The sequence below is a fragment of the Haematobia irritans genome, chromosome 1 (genome assembly GCF_050003625.1).
Source record: "Haematobia irritans isolate KBUSLIRL chromosome 1, ASM5000362v1, whole genome shotgun sequence".
In the NCBI taxonomy this organism is placed as follows: Eukaryota; Metazoa; Arthropoda; class Insecta; order Diptera; family Muscidae; genus Haematobia; species Haematobia irritans.
Window position 1 is genome coordinate 60624905 of NC_134397.1, and position 22449 is coordinate 60647353.

At 32.5% G+C, this 22449-nt stretch overlaps 1 protein-coding gene across 2 annotated transcripts in view; it reads left to right on the top strand.

Annotated features, from left to right (window-relative positions):
- The window catches only part of Fbxl7 (F-box and leucine-rich repeat protein 7), a 213706-nt gene extending 191846 nt beyond the window's left edge, over positions 1 to 21860 (top strand). For both annotated transcript variants that reach the window (XM_075290550.1, XM_075290551.1), the window contains 4 exons: positions 11701 to 12782; positions 14135 to 14974; positions 15041 to 15220; positions 21077 to 21860. In XM_075290550.1, coding sequence (XP_075146665.1) covers positions 11816 to 12782; positions 14135 to 14974; positions 15041 to 15220; positions 21077 to 21612 — 2523 coding nt within the window. In that variant the 5' untranslated portion in view covers positions 11701 to 11815 and the 3' untranslated portion in view covers positions 21613 to 21860. The remainder of the gene's footprint in view (positions 1 to 11700; positions 12783 to 14134; positions 14975 to 15040; positions 15221 to 21076) is intronic.
- The last annotated feature ends 589 nt before the right edge of the window (positions 21861 to 22449 follow it).

The following is a 22449-nucleotide window of genomic DNA, read 5'->3' on the forward strand; positions in this document are numbered from 1 at the left end:
AATTTTCTAGAGAAATATAATTTTCAGAAAATTTTCTAAAAATAAAAAATTTTGACAAAACTTTCTATAGAAATAAAATTTTGACAAAATTTTCTATAGATATATAATTTTGAGAAAAGTACCTAAAGAAATAAAATTTTGAGAAATTTTTCTATAGAACCAATCTTTTAGAAAAATTTTCTTTCGAAATTAAATTTTGAGAAAATTTTCTATAGAAATAAAAGTTGGAAAAAAATTTTCTTTAGAAATTATATGTTAAAAAAATTTCTATACAAATAATATTTTGAGAAAATTTTCTAAAGAAATAAAAAAATTAAAAAAAAAACAAAATTATAGAAATAAAATTTTGAGAAAATTTTCTATAGAAATACAAATTTGACAAAATTTTATATTAAAATAAAATTTTAATAAAATGCATTATAAAAGCAAAATTTTGAGAATTTTCTTTAGAAATTATATTTTAACAAAAAATAAAGTTTTGAGAAAATCTTCTATAGAAATGAAATTTTGAGAACATTTTCTATAGAAATAAAAGTTGGAGAAAATTTTCCATAGAAGTTATATTTTAAAAAAAATTTTCTTTAGAAATTATATGTTAAAAAAATGTCTATACAAATAAATTTTTGAGAAACTTTTCTAAAGAAATAAAACCTTGAAAAACTTTTCTATAGAAATAAAATTTGAGAACATTTTCTATAGAAGTTAAAGTTTGAGAAAATTTGCTGTTAAAATAAAATTTTAACAAAATTCTTTATAAAAATTTTTTGAGAAGTTTTCTTCAGAAATGAAATTTTGAGAAGTTTTTCTATAACATAGATAAAACATTTTGAAAAGTTTTTCTATAAAAAATTTTGAGAAACTTTTCTGTAGGAATAAAATTTTGATAAAAATATCTAAAGAAATAAAATTTTGAGAAAATCGTCTAAAGAAATAAAAAGTGGAGAAAATTTTCTAAAGAAATTAAATTTTGAGATAATTTTCTATAAAAATTTAAGAATTTTTTCTATATAAATTATATTTTAACAAAGTTAACAAAATTTTCTATAGAAATAAAATTTTGAAAAAAAAAATCTATAGAAATAAAATTTTGAGAAAATTTTCTATAGAAATAAAATTTTCAGAAAATTTTCTATAGAAATAAAATTTTGAGAAAATTTTCTATAGAAATAAAATTTTCAGAAAATTGTCTACAGAAATAAAATTTTGAGAAAATTGTCTACAGAAATAACATTTTAGCAACATTTTTTAAAGAAATAAAATTTTGGCAAAATTTTATGTAGAAATAAAATTTTGAGAAATGTTTATGAAAAAAACATCTTGAGAAGTTTTTCTATAAAAATAAAATTTTGACAAAATTTTCTATAGAAAAAAATTTGGCAAAATTTTCCATAGAGATATACCAAAAAAATAAAATTTTGAGAAAATTTTCTATAGAAATAATCTTTTAGAAAAGTTTTCTTTCGAAATTAAATTTTGAGAAAATTGTCTAGAGAAATAAAAGTTGGAAAAAAATGTCTATAGAAATTATGTTTTAAAAAAATTTTCTTTAGAAGTTATATGTTAAAAAAATTTCTATACAAATAATATTTTGAGAAAATTTTCTAAAGAAAAAAAAAAATTGAAAAAAAAAAATTATAGAAATAAAATTTTGCGAAAATTTTCTATAGAAATACAAATTTTAATAAAATTCATTATAAAAGCAAAATTTTGAGAATTTTCTGTAGAAATTATATTTTAACAAAAAATAAAGTTTTGAGAAAATTTTCTACAGAAATGAAATTGTGAGAACATTTTCTATAGAAAAAAAAGTTGGAGAAAATTTTCTATTTTAAAATTTATATTTTAAAAAAATGTTCTTTAGAAATTATATGTTAAAAAAATGTCTATACAAATAAAATTTTTAGAAATTTTTCTAAAGAAATAAAACATTGGAAAAATTTTCTATAGAAATAAAATTTGAGAAGGTTTTCTATAGAAGTTAAAGTTTGAGAAAATTTGCTATTAAAATAAAATTTTAACAAAATTCTTTATAAAAAAATTTTGAGAAGTTTTCTTCAGAAATGAAATTTGGAGAAGTTTTTCTATAACATAGATAAAACATTTTGAAAAGTTTTTCTATAAAAATTAAATTTTGAGAAAATTTTCTGTAGGAATAAAATTTTGAGAAAATTTTGTAAAGAAATAAAATTTTGATAAAAATGTCTAAAGAAATAAAATTTTGAGAAAATCGTCTGAAGAAATAAAAAAGTGGAGCAAATTTTTCTAAAGAAATTAAATTTTGAGATAATTTTCTATAAAAATAAAATTTTGAGAATTGTTTCTATATATAAAATTTGTGAAAATTTTCTATAGAAATTCTATAGAAATAAAAGTTGTAGAAAATTTTCTATAGGAATTATATGTAAAAAATAATTTCTATACAATCAAAAAATTTTCTAAAGAAAAAACACATTGAAAAAATTGTATGTAGAAAAGAATTTTTGATTTTTCTATAGAAATAAAATTTTGTCATTGGTCAATAAAATTTTGAGAAATGTTTATGAAAAACACATTTTGAGAAGTTTTTCTATAAAAATAAAATTTTGACAAAACTTTCTATAGAAATAAAATTTTGACAAAATTTTCTACAGAGATATAATTTTGAGAAAATTTTCTATAGAACCAATCTTTTAGAAAAATTTTCTTTCGAAATTAAATTTTGAGAAATTGTTTTATTTCTATAGAAAATTTTCTCAAAATTATATAAAAAAAATTTATAGAAATAAAATTTTGAGAAAATTTTCTATAGAAATATAAATTTGAGAAAATTTTGTATTAAAATAAAATGTTAACAAAATTCTTTATAAAAGCAAAATTTGGGAATTTTCTGTAGAAGTTATATTTTAACAAAGTTTTCTAGAAAAATAAAGTTTTGAGAAAATTTTCTATAGAAATGAAATTTTGAGAAGATTTTCTATAGAAATAAAAGTTGGAGAAAATTTTCTATAGAAATTATATTTTAAAAAAATTTTCTTTAGAAATTATATGTTAAAACAAGTATATACGGCCGTAAGTTCGGCCAGGCCGAAATCGATTTATCTGAGGGATATACATATATAACTATAGACCGATATGGACCTAGTTAGGTCCATATTGTTAACGACCATATACTATCACAATGTACCAAATTTCAACTCACTTGGGTGAAATCGGTTTATATGGGGCTATATATGATTATGGACTGATATGTACCACTTTTGGCATGGTTGTTAAATATCATATACGATTACCACGTACCAAATTTCAAGCAGATCGGATGAATTTTGCTTCTCCAAAAGGCACCGGAGGTCAAATCTGGGGATCGGTTTATATGGGAGCTATATATAATTATGGGCTGATAGGAACCAATTCCTGCATGGTTGTTGGATACCATATACTAACATCACGTACCAAATTTCAACCGAATGGGAAGAATTTTGCTCTTCCCAGGGGCTCTGGTGGTCAAATCTGGGGGTCGGTTTATATGGGTCCTATATATAATTATGGACCGATTTCGACCAATTTTTGAATGGGAGTTTGAGGCAATATATTAACACCACGTACCAAATTTCAACTGAATCAGATGAATTTTGGTCTTCCAAGAGGCTCCGGAGTTCAAATCTGGTGATCGGTTTATATGGGGGCTACATATAATTATGGACCGATGTGGACCAATTTTTGCATGGTTGTTAGAGACCATATACTAACACCATGTACCAAATTTCAGCCAGATCGGATGAAATTTGCTTCTCTTAGAGGCCTCGCAAGCCAAATCGTGGGATCGGTTTATATGGGGGCTATATATAATTATGGACCGATGTGGACCAATTTTTGCATGGTTGTTAGAGACCATAGACTAACACCATGTACCAAATTTCAGCCGGATGGGATGAAATTTGCTTCTCTTAGAGGCTTCGCAAGCCAAATCGGGGGATCGGTTTATATGGGGGCTATATATAATTATGGGCTGATAGGAACCAATTCCTGCATGGTTGTTGGATACCATATACTAACACCATGTACCAAATTTCAGCCGGATCGGATGAAATTTGCTTCTTTTATATACTTTATGGGGTCTTAGAGCAATATTTCGATGTGTTACAAACGGAATGACAAAGTTAATATACCCCCATCCTATGGTGGAGGGTATAAAAAAATTTATAGAAATAAAATTTTGAGAAATTTTTCTATAGAAATACAAATTTGAGAAAATTTTATATTAAGTAAAATTTTAACAAAATTCTTTATAAAAGTAAAATTTTGCGAATTTTCTGTAGAAATTATATTTTAACAAAGTTTTCTATAAAAATACATTTTGAGAAAATTTTCTATGGAAATGAAATTTTGAGAACATTTTCTATAGAAATTCTATAGAAATAAAAGTTGGAGAAAATTTTCTATAGAAATTATATTTTAAAAAATTTTCTTTAGAAATTATATGTAAAAAAAATTTCTATACAACTAAATTTTTGAGAAACTTTTCTAAAGAAAAAAAAACATTGAAAAAAATTTTCTATAGAAATAAAATTTGAGAAATTTTTTTATAGAAGTTAAAGTTTGAGAAAATTTGCTATTAAAATAAATTTTAACAAAATTCTTTATAAAAAATTTTTGAGAAGTATTTCTTCAGAAATAAAATTTTGAGAAGTTTTTCTATAAAAATTAAATTTTGAGAAAATTTTCTATAGGAATACAATTTTGAGAAAATTTTGTAAAGAAATAAAATTTTGATAAAATTGTCTAAAGAAATAAATTTTTGAGAAAATCGTCCAAAGAAATAAAAAGTCGAGAAAATTTTCTATAGAAATTAAATTTTGAGATAATTTTCTATAAAAATTTGAGAATTTTTTCTATATAAATTATATTTTAACAAAGTTCTCTATAAAAATAAAATTTTGAGAAATTTTTTTATAGAAATGAAATTTTGAGAACATTTTCTATAGAAGTTGTAGAAAATTTTCTATAGAAATTATATGTTAAAAAATGTCTACACAAATAAAAAATTTTCTAAAGAAATAAAACATTGAAAAAATTGTCTATAGAAATAAAATTTTGTCATTTTCTATAGGAATAAAATTTTGAAAAAAAAAATCTATAAGAATAAAATTTGTATAAAATTTTCTATAAATTCAATGTCTTTACAAATTTTAATATTCGCATTTTTTATAACATCGAAATAAAATTTTGGGTTATTTTCTATAAAAATAAAAAAAAAATTCTAAAGAAATAAATCATTGAAAAAATTGTCTATAGAAATAAATTTTGTCATTTTCTTTAGGAATGAAATGTTGAAAAAATCTATAAAAATAAAATTTTAATAAAATTTTCACAGAATTTTCTATAAATTCAATGTCTATACAACTTTTAATATTCGCATTTTTTTATAACATCGAAATAAAATTTTGTGTTATTTTCTATAAAAATAAAATTTTGGGAAAATTTTCTATAGAAATAGACTTTTGAGGAAGTTTTCTATAGTAATTTGTCTAGTACATGAGGATGTAAAAATCTGAATCAACTGTCTTCTGAAAAATTTGGTCTGCATTTATTCGGTAACAAGTCTTAAAATAGTTTTGATAATAATGAAACCTATTCTGTACATTTACAAAAGGTATGTTTTTCGTATGCATTTTTTTCTACACATGATATTTGAGGGCATCATGGACAAATGACACTATGAAGTAAAAATGTTTATGCTCTCTACGAGATTCAACATCAATCCATACTTATACTTTATGGAAGATTAAATGCATGTATCTAGCCATTTCGGCCTACATGGCTTAAACACATGCCCAAAAGAATTTCACACTAGATCTATAAAACTAATGGCTTATAAATCCTCATTTAAAGTGTACCATTTACAATAGGACTGTCAACATAGAAGAGAAAAAATATTGCCAACTTTGTTGAAAGGCTTTAGAAAATCAAACCCAGACTACAGAATAGCCTCTGAATGGCAAACTCATAATCAATGCCAGAACCATTTTTCTTGTTTTTTTTTTTTTTGTTTTTCTTTTGCAAACCAGACCAATTCCATTTCGAAATGGTCATCGTTTTTAGTCATTTTATCCGTTTGTTTGTTTACCAGGGAAACGGAAATGCGTTCATTTTTCAAAAATGTAAAAAACAGACGTTATACACTCATACTTGTTGTCCATGGTCAGTATTGGTAGATTGAGTTAGCACTCTGGATATGAGGCGTCGGTGGCGAAGTTCGATGGTGAATATTGATGTTCTGCTATTTGGTGTTGTGTGTTTTTTTGTCTTGCGGTGTGTGTCCTCCAACTTTAATCTCCTGACAACACAACATCAACATAAAGAAGTTAATAAAGCAATTTCTAAAGCCCATTGCAAACACTTTGGTTGGTCATATATATTCGCAGGGCGATGATGAAATTCAAATGGTTTGGTATAAAAACACACTCACAGAAATATAAAAAGATTTGCGCGTTTTTCTTTACGTTGACACATTCAAATGGCACATTGAAAGAAATTGCACGATATTGAAAAATGTTGGAAAATCAAAATCTGGTAGATGGATTGGAGATTATGATAAGGGTCCAATAGACGAAGTTTTCAAAATGCGAATTTTCGACTTGTGTTCACTAAACTACAAGAGTAGCTTGCAACAACAGAGGAAAATTATGTTTGTCAAATTGATTTGGATAAAATACTTTAGACAGCAAGGTGATTAGACGGGCAATCATTTCGTGACTGGCATATTCCTCATCAGCAGTCTCTACTTGCAGCAAAACTATGAACCAATTATCAGAATTAAATTCGGATAATTCACTAAACCCAATGTGAATTATACTCGAACCTCCCGGAAAAAGTTGTTTAAATAGTCGACTTTGCCTTGATCAATTAACATTTCACTTTTCCTTTGCCAGTTCTAAGACTTGAGCTAGGGTAAATCGTACGGACGGGTTACTCTCCTCTTGCCAGTAACCAAGCTTCTTGAGACATTACTCGCCCGCAGCCTTGTGGAGAATTTTACAGCTGCACCACCAACACCAACATGGATTTTGTAAAGGTGGAGTGATATCTCCGGCATTGTTCAATCTCTTCCTATCTTCTATTTGACCCCTTCCTGACGGCGATGAGATTATACCGGATGACTGTACAACCATGTCATACGGGCCCTTTGTTGATGACATTTAGATCTGTTAACCATCTACTTTGCTGATCCTAACAGTTTTTTTACTGCTAGATATTTGAAGATATCCGCCTTCTATTCCTCAGTCCACTATTCACTAAATTAACAGTCGACATACGCAAGCAGTTTAATGTCAGAATCGATGGGGTAACAATTCCGACCACCAAATACCCCAATATTCTCGGGGTCACATTCTACAGCATCTCGTCTGTCAACGCCACTCAATTTGTGCTAAGCTCTGTAATTGGGAGCCACCGTGGTGGCCCGCCTTGCATACACAAAGTTGTGGGTTCGATTCCTGCTTCGACCGAACACCAAGAAGTTTTTCAGCGGTGGATTATCCCACCTCAGTAATGCTGGTGACATTTCTGAGGGTTTCAAAGCTTCTCTAAATGGTTTCACTGCAATGTGGAACGCCGTTCGGACTCGGCTATAAAAAGAAGGTCCCTTGTCATTGAGCTTAACATGGAATCGGGCAGCACTCAGTGATAAGAAAGAAGTTCACCACTGTGGTATTACAATGGACTGAATAGTCTAAGTGAGCCTGATACATCGGGCTGCCACATAACCTAACCTAACCTAAGCTCTGTGATGCAAAGAGCTGCACAAGTCGCTTGCCGGCAGCACTTATGGTGTGGACAAAGAAACCTTGTTGACCACCTATAAGGCAATTGAGCTGTCTATGGAAAACTATACAGCATCAGTGTGGACACCTCAGAGTGGCATGCAGTGGAATAGCATACAGACCTATCAGAAAGCTATCATAGAACTGTGAGAGGATGTTTCCGTTTTACACTCCTGGATCTGTATGATGAGATCATGATCATCCTCGTGTAGTAATCATCCAAATCACCATACTGTGGATAGACAACCACCACTTAGGAATGTAGGGCGAGATCCAACGTTACAAAAAAACAGCCTCTATATCAAGCAGATCTAAAAAGGATTCATGGGGGATACTGTAGTTAAAGCGGATAATCCTGTTCTCGGAGTCCGGCCACCGCCGATTGCACTAGAAGAAAGAGACCTCCCACGACAGGCTAGGGTAGTTTTGGCCCAATAAAAATCAAGGCAGTGCAGACGGCCCACATTCGAAACCAGAGCATCCCCACATGCAAGGACCTCATGACCTATTAGTCTATTGGTCGCCCCCCTTATAGATTATGCGGCCCCGTTTAGACTCCAAGTATTGGCGAGACCCAATAGAGAAATCTTCAAACGGTACAATTACTGCGCTGCGGATTGCGACTAGATGTCACTCCAAGTGACCAGAATAGTAACATGAGTCAAAAATGCTCTCGGTGAGGCAACACTGCGACCCGAACCATTCCACATCCACGAAGGCTAAGCCATCCGAATCATTCCAGGAGGGCACAAGCCACCCGAACCAGTCCAAAATGATCTCGGTAAGGCAATACTGCGACCTCCTCACCCAGAAGCACCTGATAAAAAGCAGACGGCTAAACCTTTCGGTTCGATTTCAGAAAGGACCAGCAATCAAGCATCTGATTGGTGATGATTTTGATGATGGAATAAGGGCGGCACTGAATGCCGCGCACACGACTGCGGTTCAGCGTTGTGCTGAGTGGAAGACTACCAAAATGATCTCGGTAAGGCAATACTGCGACCTCCTCACCCAGATAAAAGCAGACGGCTAAACCTTTCGGTTCGATTTCAGAAAGGACCAGCAATCAATCATCTGAGTGGCGATGAGAGTGATGAAGGAATAAGGGCGGCACCGAATGCCGCGCACACGACTGCGGTTCAGCGTTGTACTGAGTGGAAGACTACCAAAATGATCTCGGTAAGGCAATACTGCGACCTCCTCATCCAGAAGCACCTGATAAAAAGCAAACGGCTAAGCCACCTGAAATATTCCACACCCAGGAGCCAAGCCCAACCGGTTCGATTTCAGAAAGGACCAGCAATCAATCATCTGATTGGCGATGAGAGTGATGAGAGTGATGAAGGTATAAGGGCGGCACCGAATTCCGCGCACACGACTGCGGTTCAGCGTTGTGCTGAGTGGAAGACTACCGCCTGCTTAAAGAGCTATATCTGCTAAGATGTAGCATCTCCAGGTATTTGAACAGTTGCCTTCCCTGCCAATAAAAACAAGTTCCTGAAGGCATTGGCTGGTAAGACTTGGGGGATAGAGACGATTTAAAATACCTATGAATCTATTGGCCCTTGTCGATTATGCGGTCCGTTTGGACTCCCAGTATGGGTTAGACCCAATGAAGAAATCTTCAAACGGTGAAAAAACTGCATTGCGGATTGCCACTAGATGTCTTTCCAAGACCCAAAACATGTCCATGTTGCAGAACAGTATCTTCAACATGAGTCGAAAATGATCTCGATAAGGCAATACTGCGACCTCCTCACCCAGCAGCAACTGATATAGTGCAGAGGCCACATCCAGGAGGGCACAATCTGAACGAGCCAAGACCATCGGGTTCGTTTTCGGGATGGACCAGTAATCTATTAATCATCTGATCGCCGATGACGGTGACGGTGAAGGGGGAATAAGCGCGGCACTGAAGGCCAACGTTAGCGTTTCAAAAAGCAAGATCTTCCTACCAATGCAGTGTTGTACTGGTTTGAAGACCCACACCTGTCAGTGATGACGAGAGATGGTTGCTTAGAGAGATCAGGTCGGTGATATCTCAGCTAAGATTCCTGGCATTTCCAGGTATTTGAAAAGTTACCTCTCCATTCTGAAACCGGTAATACAAGATGTCTACTCGAATTGTGAACATTCGCTTCACATCACGATGCATCTATTTGCCGAGAGAGACCAGGGCGGTCATATCTCAACTAAGATTCCTCTCCCTTCTGAACCCGGAAATTCAAGATGTCTGTCTACTCGAATTGTGAAAATTCCTCTCACATCACCAGGCATCTATTTGCGTAACCTGCGAAACCAATTGGTCTGGTACCTACTTCTCTCTGGACCGTTATTTTAGGCTCACATAGACTATTCAGTCCATTTTGATACAACATGTGGTGAACTTCTCTCTTATCAATGAATCTAGGTTAGGTTGTAGATGATGACATCAATTCACTGAAAAGAATTGATGTCCACTTAAACCTCCTGTGGACATAAACCAACTTCTTCCTCCCTTAAAAATTTCTTAAAACGTCTAACCAGAGGTGAAGATGAAGGTGAGAATGTTCCTTAAGTTGCACTCCTGCAGATCAGTATCTTGTTTCTTCTAAAGGATAATGCTGGATACTGGCACAGGAAGTTGTAGGAGTCTTCCATAACATCCGGGTCCAGATACCATCTACAGATGTCATCATCTTTAAGGCCTATTCTTATGTATGTCATGTCTAGTTATAATGTCTATCAAAAGCCGCAATTCCTGTATGTTCATCGATATTAGGTGATCGCAGATTCTATGGTTCTTTTCATTCCAAATCAACTTAGTTTGCTCACAATCTTCCGAAGAGACCCATCGACTATCCATAGTTCATCATATTTGACATGAATCCTGTAAAGATATGAAAACAGTGGAGAAAAACGTCTCCAAGGATAGCTTCCTCATTTCACATTATTCCATAGTGCCCAGGTAGCCAGCACACCTAACCTATCAATAAGCGCTGCCCGATTCTATATTTAGCTCAATGACGAGGGACCTGCTTTTATAACCTAGTCTGAACGGCGTTTCATATTGCGGTGAGCTTTGAACCCAGAGCCCTTTATGTGTACGGTGACTCCCACATTTTACACTAGGACAAAACCAAAACGCCGTTAGCTTTGTATTGACTACGGCTCCTTAGTCCTCCACTGTGCCATTTTTCCTCGGGGGGTTATTATTCCAATGCTAGAATTCGAAAATAAATTCTCTTAATTTACCATATGCCTAAAAGTTGTGAGTAGAATCACCATCGCCATCATCATCATCCTCCTCCTTAGAGTCTCTGGCAAGAGTAGCAGCAATTTCATCGGTGGTCGCAAGCACTCTGGCCTCAACAGAAGAAATCAGTAGAAGGAACAGATCTTGTTTTTAGTAAAGCTGTCGTTGGAAAGTGTCAAAAGTGATATCGATACAATATATTGTTTCCTTATTGCCTGATGCATTACTAGGAAATGATCCGAGAATGTGTGAGAGTGTGTGTATTTAAGTACGTATGCATGAGAAGAAGTTATTGGGATAGCTAGGCTATGAACACTGCGCATGTGCATAGACTTTGATATTTATGAGCTGGTATCTTAAGAAGCCAACTCAACCACCACATCAGCAACAAGCAACAACAAAATGACCAAATAAATGTGAGGGACTTAAGTCAGGATAAATGTTGGAAATAAATTTTTAAAACGATTGTTGGTCTCTCTGCCACTTTGGTTGCTTGATTAGTTGGTAGGTAGGGGGTGCTTTGAGAGATTTCGTTTTTATTCCACCATTGTAATTTAATGATTTTTTAATTCTGCAAAGACCAGCTTATGGTCTTTTGTTAAACAATTAATGAAAATAAATTGTAATCTTTTCTTTTCCCTATCCGTCTCTTTTTCTCGCCCACAGGTATAATGGCATATCAACTTAATGCTCCATAACCAGCTACACATAGATATTCACAGCAGCAGTAGAAGCAGCACCGAGTGTCACTCATATTCAGAGATCAGGAATTTCATGCAATATGGCACATCAAACGGCCAGACGTTCACAGGCACCAACCAGCCTTGAATGCCCTTTGGCGTCTCTGGGTCGAAATAGTACAGCTGTCATGGATTCTCTAAATGGTTTACATCAGTCCACTTTCCATCATCCTCTAAGTTCAAGTCCCTTAGATCCACAAGTCTATCAAATGTCCAGAAAATCTCCGAATTTGAGTATAGACACAGATACAGATCCCACATATCACACGAATTTACCTATACAACAAGAAGACACTGTTGATGGTCTAGAGAGTACAAATAAATCGAAAAACTCTTCAACGGCAGGACCAGGTCAAGGGCCACCTCCGAATCCCTTGTACAATCTATCACGTTCATCGTCACAAAGCTCTATGGATTTAGATCCCCAGCCCATACAACATAAGGCCGCTACCTTTGAGCTGAGAAGTCGAGGGCATGCCATTAATGGTTCAGCCTCGGTGTCCTCGGTTTTGCCTTCATCCGCGTCCGTGGGTCGAACGGTTCAACAACAACAACGCTCTAATTTATGCCTGCCTCCAAATACGAATTCTTCGAATACCTCGACCAGTAATCAACAACAGAGGAATTTTATAGCCTTGGAGCATTTATTGCAATATGGTCGTCACGAACGTGGGCCCAGTGCTTATGTACTACATAGTAATAGTGGTGATACCGAAGATTCCAGTGATGCTGCTCCCGTTGTGGGGGCAGGTAATGGCGGTAATCGTTCCATGATACGCCATCAGGGTGGTGGCAGGACTAGTGTGGCCACAGTTAACACAAATGGATCGGGAAATCGTAATTCCCAATATTATTTGGAGAAGAAAATGGAATCGTTATATTTAGGAAGTGCCATAAGAGGTTTACCATTAGGTTCGGAGGCTAGCAATTATCAAAGTGAACGTTATTATCTCGAGGATGGACTGAGGAGTATGTGCAACTTTAGTGATGACAATGAGCGGTTGCAAGGTAAGTGAAGAATATCCAATAATTATTCGCCATTTGTATTTTTTATACCCTGCACATCTGTGGGGAACAGGGTATTATAGATTAGTACATATATTTGCAACATCTAGAAGGTGAGGTAATAGACACATGGTGTCTTTGGGAATAATCGAGCCAATATAGTAATGCCCTTCTGCCCGTCCGTCTGCCTGTCTGTGAACACATTTTTGTACCAAAAGTCTAGATCCCGGTTTTGTCCAAATGACTTTACATTTGGATCCCTATTGGTTTTGGTGTCAGTGCCAAATTTTGTCGAAATCGATTCAAATTTAGTTTCCATATCATTGAAACGTCTTAAAAGTGGATAGCCACGTTCGCTTAAACGTGGCTATCCACTTATGGGAGGTTAATATAGCCAACGTCTTACGAAAGTTATCCACGTTTGAGAGATGTCCGCTTTTCAGAATGTCCAAGTGTGAGAGGTTTCACTCACTCGCCCGATTTCGACAACAGATGCCAAAGTTCTACTCAAGATTTACGAGAACCACCATGGTAAAATAAGAAACTTAGTATGTCCACCAATGTGGTATCACAATGGACTGAATAGTCTAAGTGAGCCTGATACATCGGGCTGCCACCTAACCTAACCTAGTATGTCCGCTTTGCATACAAAGTGTACTGGATCCTTCAATTCCAGTGTCGAAAAATTTTTCATCAATGAACTATCCCCCCAGTAATGTAGGTGATATTTCTGAGTGTATAAAACTTCACTAAGTGGTGTCACCATAATGTGAAACACCGTTCGGACTCGGATAAAAAGGAGGTCCCTCGTCATTGAGCTAAACCTTGAATCGGGCAGCACTCAGCGACAAGAGAGAAGTTTACCACTGTAGTATCGAGGACAGCCAATTTACTTAACAATCTTGAAATTTAGCAGATATAGTAGATTTGGAACATGGTGTAAATTCACGGCGTAATGATAGAAAACTTTCTCGTGATCTGAACATACCGCTAGAACGGATGGAACGCACATTAAAAATTGAGCTTGGTCTATAGACTTTGAGGATCCAACATGCAGTTTTTTATCCTTGATCTGCAGTTTTTTATTCCTCTACCTTCCCTGGAAGTTGAAAATGTTCACCCACTATTATATCGATTCAGAGAGGATCGGTATACGTGGTGGATAGTCTGGAATTTAATTTCTATAGCACATACTCGCGATGTATGAACTTTCAACCATATCTCGTAGTGATCCATGAGTGAAAGTAAATAAAAGCGAACCGAACTTGCCACTTTAAATATTTTTTAATATTTCATTTTTTTAATTTTAACTTTACTAACAGAATGAGTTGTTTTTCTCTTCTCTACCCTTTCAGATCCCCATCTCATTCATCATCGCGCATCGAGTCCCAGTGAAACATCCGGATCCGATCGTTATTTACTCAATCGCACTAATTCACCTGCCAATGCCTTTAATTCATCGAATCGTTTGGATAATTTCTCCAGTTCGAATAATAACACCTCTTCATCGTCGAATTTGGCCTTGGATCAACGTTATCATCACACGAAAGTGAAAAGTCTATCGGATGGTTTATGTAATTTAGGACGATTCTCACCTAGTCTCGATCAAGGTTATGCCACTCTGGTATCACCCTCACCGACAGGCCATCATCCAAATACAATAACCACACATGGCATTGTTCATCATCCTCCGCCGGCGGCTATGTCAACAGCGGCGGCAATAGTACGACGTCATGTGGAAACAGGACCACCACCATGGTCTAAAAAGGGTCCACTAAGAGCTGGCCCATATTTCGATCGGCTACCCGATGAGGCCATTGTGAAAATATTTCAATGGTTCGATAGTTGTGAACTTTGTAATTTGGCTAGAGTGTGTCGAAGATTCGAACAGATAGCTTGGCGTCCGGTATTATGGAAAGTCATTTCACTCAAAGGGGAACATATGAATGGGGACAAAGCCTTGAAAATGATGTTCCGTCAATTGTGTGGTCAAACACGAAATGGCTCATGTCCCGAAGTCGAAAGAGTTATGATGGCCGAAGGTTGTCGTATATCGGACAAAGGATTACAACTGCTAACGCGGAGGTGTCCGGAACTGACACATTTGCAATTGCAAATGTGTGTCAATGTCTCAAATCAGGCTTTGATTGATGTTCTGACAAAATGTACAAATGTCCAACACTTGGATGTGACAGGTAAGGTCCAAAATTTCGATGTGACATGAGAATATTTGACTGACGTTTCATTGTTTTTTTTTTCAGGTTGTACCCAAATCACTACTATTACACCAAATCCAAATCTAGAACCACCAAGGAGACTTCTCCTACAATATTTGGATTTAACGGATTGTACATCCTTGGATGATGTAGGCTTGAAAATTGTTGTTAAGAATTGCCCCCAATTGGTATATCTGTATTTAAGACGCTGCATACAAATTACAGGTAAGAATGGGAAAAACAAACTCTACGTACTTAATACAAGGAGAAGCGTGGAAGATCCTCTGAAAATTCTGTGTAGCTTACATTTATTATAAGCTGTATACAGAGCTTTGGATCCGCCGAGGTGCATTGTATGGCATACCCAGCTTGGATACCAAAATTTTTCTTCATCTCTAGTATTAGTGTGACGGAAAATAACTCAGGATATATATGGGTTATTTTCCATTTTGGCCACTATGGCGAAATGGAAAAAGATTTATATGTGAGAGATAGATCGTTAGCACAAAAGGATATAGCAAACTGTGTTTGAAAGTCAAATATGTAGCCTACAAATAAGCGAAGCGAAGAAAACTCCTTGAGCGATATATTAGCTTAAGTTGTGTAAGAGAATTCAGGTTACCTGAATTTCCTCTTTACATCGTATCCAACCTTTATTCCATCCATATTACACACATCGCTTTATGTTGCTCCTGTGCCCATTCATCCAACTCGTTCCTTTATCGCCAATTCATTTCCCTTTACGTTTCCTTTTATTCTGACATTCCCGACTGACATACACCTAAGCCTTCTTTTATTCCAGGAATTCTGTGTACCAAGCGAATTCCCTAATTTTTTTTTTCCAATCCCGGTTTCCAAGCTGGACCAGGTCACCACTCTCCTCTTCACCAATATGGTTAACTCTTTGCCTAGTAAAGACAGGACAGTGACAAAGGTAGCGTTCCAAGATCTCATAATCCTTAGAAATGCCCCTACATTCACCACCCTCTTCTGCTGCTATTCGTCGCAAATGTGCTTTCATTTCTAGGTGCCCTGTCATTATTCCCACAGACCTCCTGACTGTCGTCCTACACTCCTTGAATAGTTCTCCAGTCTTTTTCTTGTCTGAGCGATCCCATAGTATTTTCGTCGCCCTTCCGACCGTTGCATCGATCCACATCGCTTTATATGTCTCCCGTTCCTATTCTTGCAATTCGTTCCCTAAGTTCACTACCCTGTGTGTCCTAGCTCTTTTCGCCTGTTTGGCTTTACGTTTCTCTATATCAAGCCGGCAGACAAATACCTAAGCCGGCTTGTTCTGTGATCTAACTTCTTCTTTCCATTTTACCCTTCTTTTATTCCAGGAACTCTGTTTCCCTAACGAATTCCCTAATGAGTTGCCATTCCCAGCTTTCAAGCTGGGTCTGTTCCCGAATCACCTCTGGTTAACTCTTTGTCTAGTAACGACAGAACAGTGGCAAAGGTTGTGTTCCAATGTCTCATCATCCTCAAAACGCGCCCTACATGCACCATTCTTCGCTCCTCCTATTCGATGCAGGTGCTCTCAATTCTAGGTGCCCGGTCATTATTCCCATAGCCCTCTTACACTCCTTAAGTAGTTCTTCAGTATTTTTCTTGTCTGCGTCAACCCATTTAAACGCCCTTCCGATCGTTCTATAGGTTAACATCGCTTTATTTGTCTCCCTTGTCCATTCATTCAACTCGGCCCCTTTGCCTCTATTGGCATTACGTTCTCTAAGTTCACTTCCATATGTGTCCTAGTTCTTATCGCCAGTTCATTTGCCTTTACGTTTCCTCTTATTCCGGCATGTCCCCGCATCAATATGATGCAGATCTTGCTCTACTCTGTGTATTATTTAATCATGCCTTTGCATTCCAAATAGATTCGAGACCGATACTCTGTATCCCTAACTAATTCCCTAATTTATTCCCTGTACCCGGTCCCGAATCACCACTTCACTGATATGGTTAACTCTTTTCCTAGTGAAGGCAGGGCAGTGACAAATTTAGTGTTCAAAGATCTCATCATCCTCAAAACGCGCCCTACATGCACCATCCTCTGCTGCTCCCATTCGACACATATTTGCTCTCAATTCTAGTTGTCCGAGCATTATTCTCACAAGGCTCTAGATTGACGTCCTACACTCACTGAATAGTTCTTCAGCTTTTTCTTGTCTGAATCAACCCATCCGAATGTTGCATTGATCCCCATCGCTTTATGTGTCTCCCGTGCCCATTCATCCAACTCGATCCACACTGCCTCTGTTCGCGGTTTCTCTTATTCCGGAACCCATATACAAATAAAATTTTGACAAAATTTTCTCTACAAATAAAATGTTGACAAAAAATTCTAAAGAAATAAATTTTGTACAAAATTTTCTATAGAAATAAAATGTTGACAAAGTTTTCAAAAGAACTAAAATTTTGACAGAATTTTCTGTAGAAAATAAATTTTATTTCTACGGAAATAAAATTTAGACACAATTTTCTATAGAAATCAAATTTTGACAAAATTTTCTATAGAAATCAACTTTTGACAAAATTTTGTATAAAATAAAATTTTGACAAAATTTTCTATAGAAATAAAATTTTGTGAAAATTTTCTATACAAATAAAATTTTGACAAAAATTATCTATAGAAATAAAATTTTGACAACAATTTCGATAAAAATAAAATTATGAGAAAATTTTCTTCAGAAATAAAATTTTGACAAAATTTCCTATAGAAATAAGATTATAAGAAAATTTCCTATAGAAATAAAATTTTTTACTATTTTTATGTTAGCCTGATATCAATGCAGGCTGGTTCAATGTCCAAATCATTTAAACTAGAAGTTATTACAACATTTATTCGAGCTTATTGGACAGGAAGATTAAGGGAATTGACATCATTAAGTTACTGAAAAGAAAATGCCAGATACCCATCTCGCAAGCCTGACTATACATATATGTTTCAGTGTTGGCCACAACACATTTCCATAGTCTTTAGCGAGATCTGGCCGGGTGAGATGATTCAATTTGGTTCTTTTATGTTAATTTCTTATGAAATTTACATACGAGAATTATTTTTCCCAAATTTAACCATTTTTCACCCGCACTGTGCATCATCTTTTCGTATAACTTTACAATCCCTTAATCTTATTTTTAGATTTCGATTTGTTACTACACTAATGTACCAACAAATCGAAATCTATTTTTAAAGACATTGCTGAATTCACCTGATTGGCGAACGATCACACAATGTCTCGTTTCTAGTCAACAACAATTACTGTGATAACTATATGAAACTGGTTTCTAAGGACACAACAACAATTCTAACGACAATATTAGTAATGTTTTTTCCTTATTTACGACGGGCTCCTCGTAGCTTACTATTTTTATGTTAGCCTGATATCAATGCAGGCTGGTTCACATAAATAAAATTTTGCCAAAATTTTCTATGGAAATACCATTTTGACCAAATTTTCTATAGAAATAACATTTTGACAAAATTTACTAGAAATAAAATTTTGACAAAATTTACTAGAAATAAAATTTTGACAAAATTTTCTATAGAAATAAAATTTTGACAAAAATATCTATAGAAATAAAATTTTGACAAAATTTTCTATAGAAATAAAATTTTAACAAAAATTTTCTGTAGAAATAAAATTTTGACAAAATTTTCTGTAGAAATAAACTTTTGACAAAATTTACTAGAAATAAAATTTTGACAAAATTTACTAGAAATAAAATTTTGTGAAAATATTCTATAGAAATAACATTTTGACAAAAATATCTATAGAAATAAAATTTTGACAAAATTTTCTGTAGAAATAAAATCTTGACAAAATTTTCTATGGAAATAAAAATTTGACAAAATTTTCTATAGAAATAAAATTTTGACAAAATATTCTATAGAAATAAAATTTTGACAAAATTTTCTATAGAAATATAATTATATGAAAATTATCTATAGAAATAAAATTTTGACAAAAAATATCTATAGAAATAAAATTTTGACAAAAAATATCTATAGAAATAAAATTTTGACAAAATTTTCTCTAGAAATCAAATTTTGACAAAATTTTCTATAGAAATAAAATTTTGTGAAAATTTTCTATAGAAATAAAATTTTGTGAAAATTTTCTATAGAAATAAAATTTTGTGAAAATTTTCTATAGAAATAAAATTGTGACAAAAACTATCTATAAAAACAATATTTTGACATAATTTTCTATAGAAATAAAATTTGACAAATTTTTCTATAAAAATAAAATATTAACAAAATTGTCTGTAGAAATAAAATGTTGACAAAATTTTCTGTAGAAATACAATTTTGACAAAATTTTCTATAAAAATACAATTTTGACAACATTTTCTATAAAAATAAAATTTGCTACAGAAATAAAATTTTGACAAAATTTTCTATAGATATAAAATTTTGACAAAATTTTCTATAGAAATAAATTTTGACAAAATTTTCTATGGAAATAAAAATTTGACAAAATTTTCAATAGAAATAAAATTTTGACAAAATATTCTATAGAAATAAAATTTTGACAAAATTTACTAGAAATATAATTCTATGAAAATTATCTATAGAAATAAAATTTTGACAAAAAATATCTATAGAAATAAAATTTTGAAAAAATTTTCTATAGAAATAAAATTTTGACAAAAATTTCTATAGAAATAAAATTATGTGAAAATTTTCTATACAAATAAAATTTTTGACAAAAATTATCTATAGAAATAAAATTTTTGGCAAAAATTATCTATAGAAATAAAATTTTGACAAAATTTTCTGTAGAAATAAAATTTTGACAAAATTTTCTGTAGAAATACAATTTTGACAAAATTTTCTATAAAAATACAATTTTGACAACATTTTCTATAGAAATAAAATTTTGACAAAATTTTCTATAGAAATAAAATTTAGACAAAATTTTCTATGGAAATAAAAATTTGACAAAATTTTCTATAGAAATAAAATTTTGACAAAATATTCTATAGAAATAAAATTTTGACAAAATTTACTAGAAATAAAATTTTGACAAAATTTTCTATAGAAATATAATTCTATGAAAATTATCTATAGAAATAAAATTTTGACAAAATTTTCTGTAGAAATACAATTTTGACAAAATTTTCTATAAAAATACAATTTTGACAACATTTTCTATAGAAATAAAATTTTGACAAAATTTTCTATAGAAATAAAATTTAGACAAAATTTTCTATGGAAATAAAAATTTGACAAAATTTTCTATAGAAATAAAATTTTGACAAAATATTCTATAGAAATAAAATTTTGACAAAATTTACTAGAAATAAAATTTTGACAAAATTTTCTATAGAAATATAATTCTATGAAAATTATCTATAGAAATACAATTTTGACAAAATTTTTTCTAGAAATCAAATTTTGACAAAATTTTCTATAAAAATAGAATTTTGACAAAGTTTTCTATAGAAATAAAATGTTGACAAAATTTTCTCTTGTAATAACATTTTGCCAAATTTTCTCCATGTTGAGAAATGTTGACAAAATTTTCTATAGAAATAAAATTACGAGAAAATTTTCTATAGAAATTACATTTTGACAAAATTTCTTGTAGAAATAAAATTTTGACAAAGTTTTCTATAGAAATAAAATTTTGACAAAATTTTCTCTTGTAATAAAATTTTGCCAAATTTTCTCTAGGAATAAAATTGTGCCAAATAAAATTTTGACAAAATTTCCCATAGAAATAAAATTTCGACAAAGTTTTCTATAGAAATAAAATTTTGACAAAATTTTCTATAGAAATAAAATTTTGACAAAATTTTCTATAGAAATAAAATTTTGACAAAATTTCCTATAGAAATAAAATGTTGACAAAATTTTCTATAGAAATAAAATTTTGACAAAATTTCCTATAGTAATAAAATTTTGATAAAGTTTTCTATAGAAATAAAATTTTGACAACAAAATTTTGAAAAATTTTTCTATAGAAATAAAAATCACGAATCGTAAGGATTTATTTCTCCATAAAAAATTCATTTTCATTGATTACATATCCGCTAACCAAAATTTTCTTCCATCTTCTCTCATTACAGATGCAGGCCTCAAATTTGTGCCAAGCTTTTGTATAGCTCTAAAAGAGCTTAGTGTCTCCGATTGTGTGAATATTACAGATTTTGGTCTTTACGAGTTGGCCAAACTTGGAGCCGTTCTACGCTATCTTTCGGTGGCCAAATGTGATCGTGTATCTGATGCTGGTTTGAAAGTTATAGCCCGCCGCTGTTATAAGCTACGCTATCTGAATGCCCGTGGTTGCGAAGCTGTCAGTGATGACTCGATTACTGTTTTGGCCCGTTCTTGTCCCCGTTTGAGGGCCCTTGATATAGGAAAATGTGATGTTAGTGATGCAGGTCTTCGTGCTTTAGCCGAAAGTTGTCCGAATTTAAAGAAGCTAAGTTTAAGAAATTGTGATATGATTACGGACCGAGGTGTACAGTGTATTGCCTACTATTGTCGTGGTCTGCAACAATTGAATATCCAAGATTGCCAAATATCAATAGAAGGCTATCGAGCGGTAAAGAAATATTGCAAACGTTGTGTCATTGAACATACAAATCCGGGATTTTGTTAATTACGAATATTAGGGATGTATAGAAGATATTGGCTGGCTGGAGGAGGGGAGGACAATAGCGATCGATTTCAAATTTCGCCACATTACGAGAATATTTCCAATATCAGAAATAATTAATGGTGTTCGATAGGGAGTTAAAAAACTGCCGATTTTATAATAAAAAAATCAGCTGTTTTTAACATTAAAAATCAGCTGTTCTTGACGTTTAAGTGCAACGAACTTTTTGTTTATATGAAATTGGCGGAAAATTTTAAAAAAATATTTTCGAAAATTAGAACAAATATAGAAAGATAACATACTTAAAATCATGTTGGGACGAGTTCAGATTCCTAAGCCACTCCAAGCAACATCTCTGATAAAAATATATAAGAACAAATATTTAATGTATATAATTAAAACTTATTATTTGGCCAAGAACTTTCGATTTTGTTCTTTGTATATTTTGTTAAGAAATTTGTAAAAAGAAAATAATGTAGCTATATTTTTTTAAATTATTTAAACAAAATTTATGCAATCTAATGCAAAAGTATTGAAATTCTTCATTAATAAAAATCACCAATATTTATGAATTGAAATTATAGTTTATTTAATATAAATTTATGTATATGAAAAAAGTATGTAATTTTCGTATGTTTTATATATTCTAGAGTTTTTTTATGTATTTTACTAGGCATATGGCTTTTTGTTTTTGTTTTACATAAATTATTATATATCAATAAAAAAACACTTTGTAGTAATTTTTTTAACTGTATAAAATGTGGTTTTATTTACTCAAAAGAAAAAGTTAGTAATAACAACCAAAAAAAAACTTAGTTTGAGTAGATTTTTTCTGCTGAT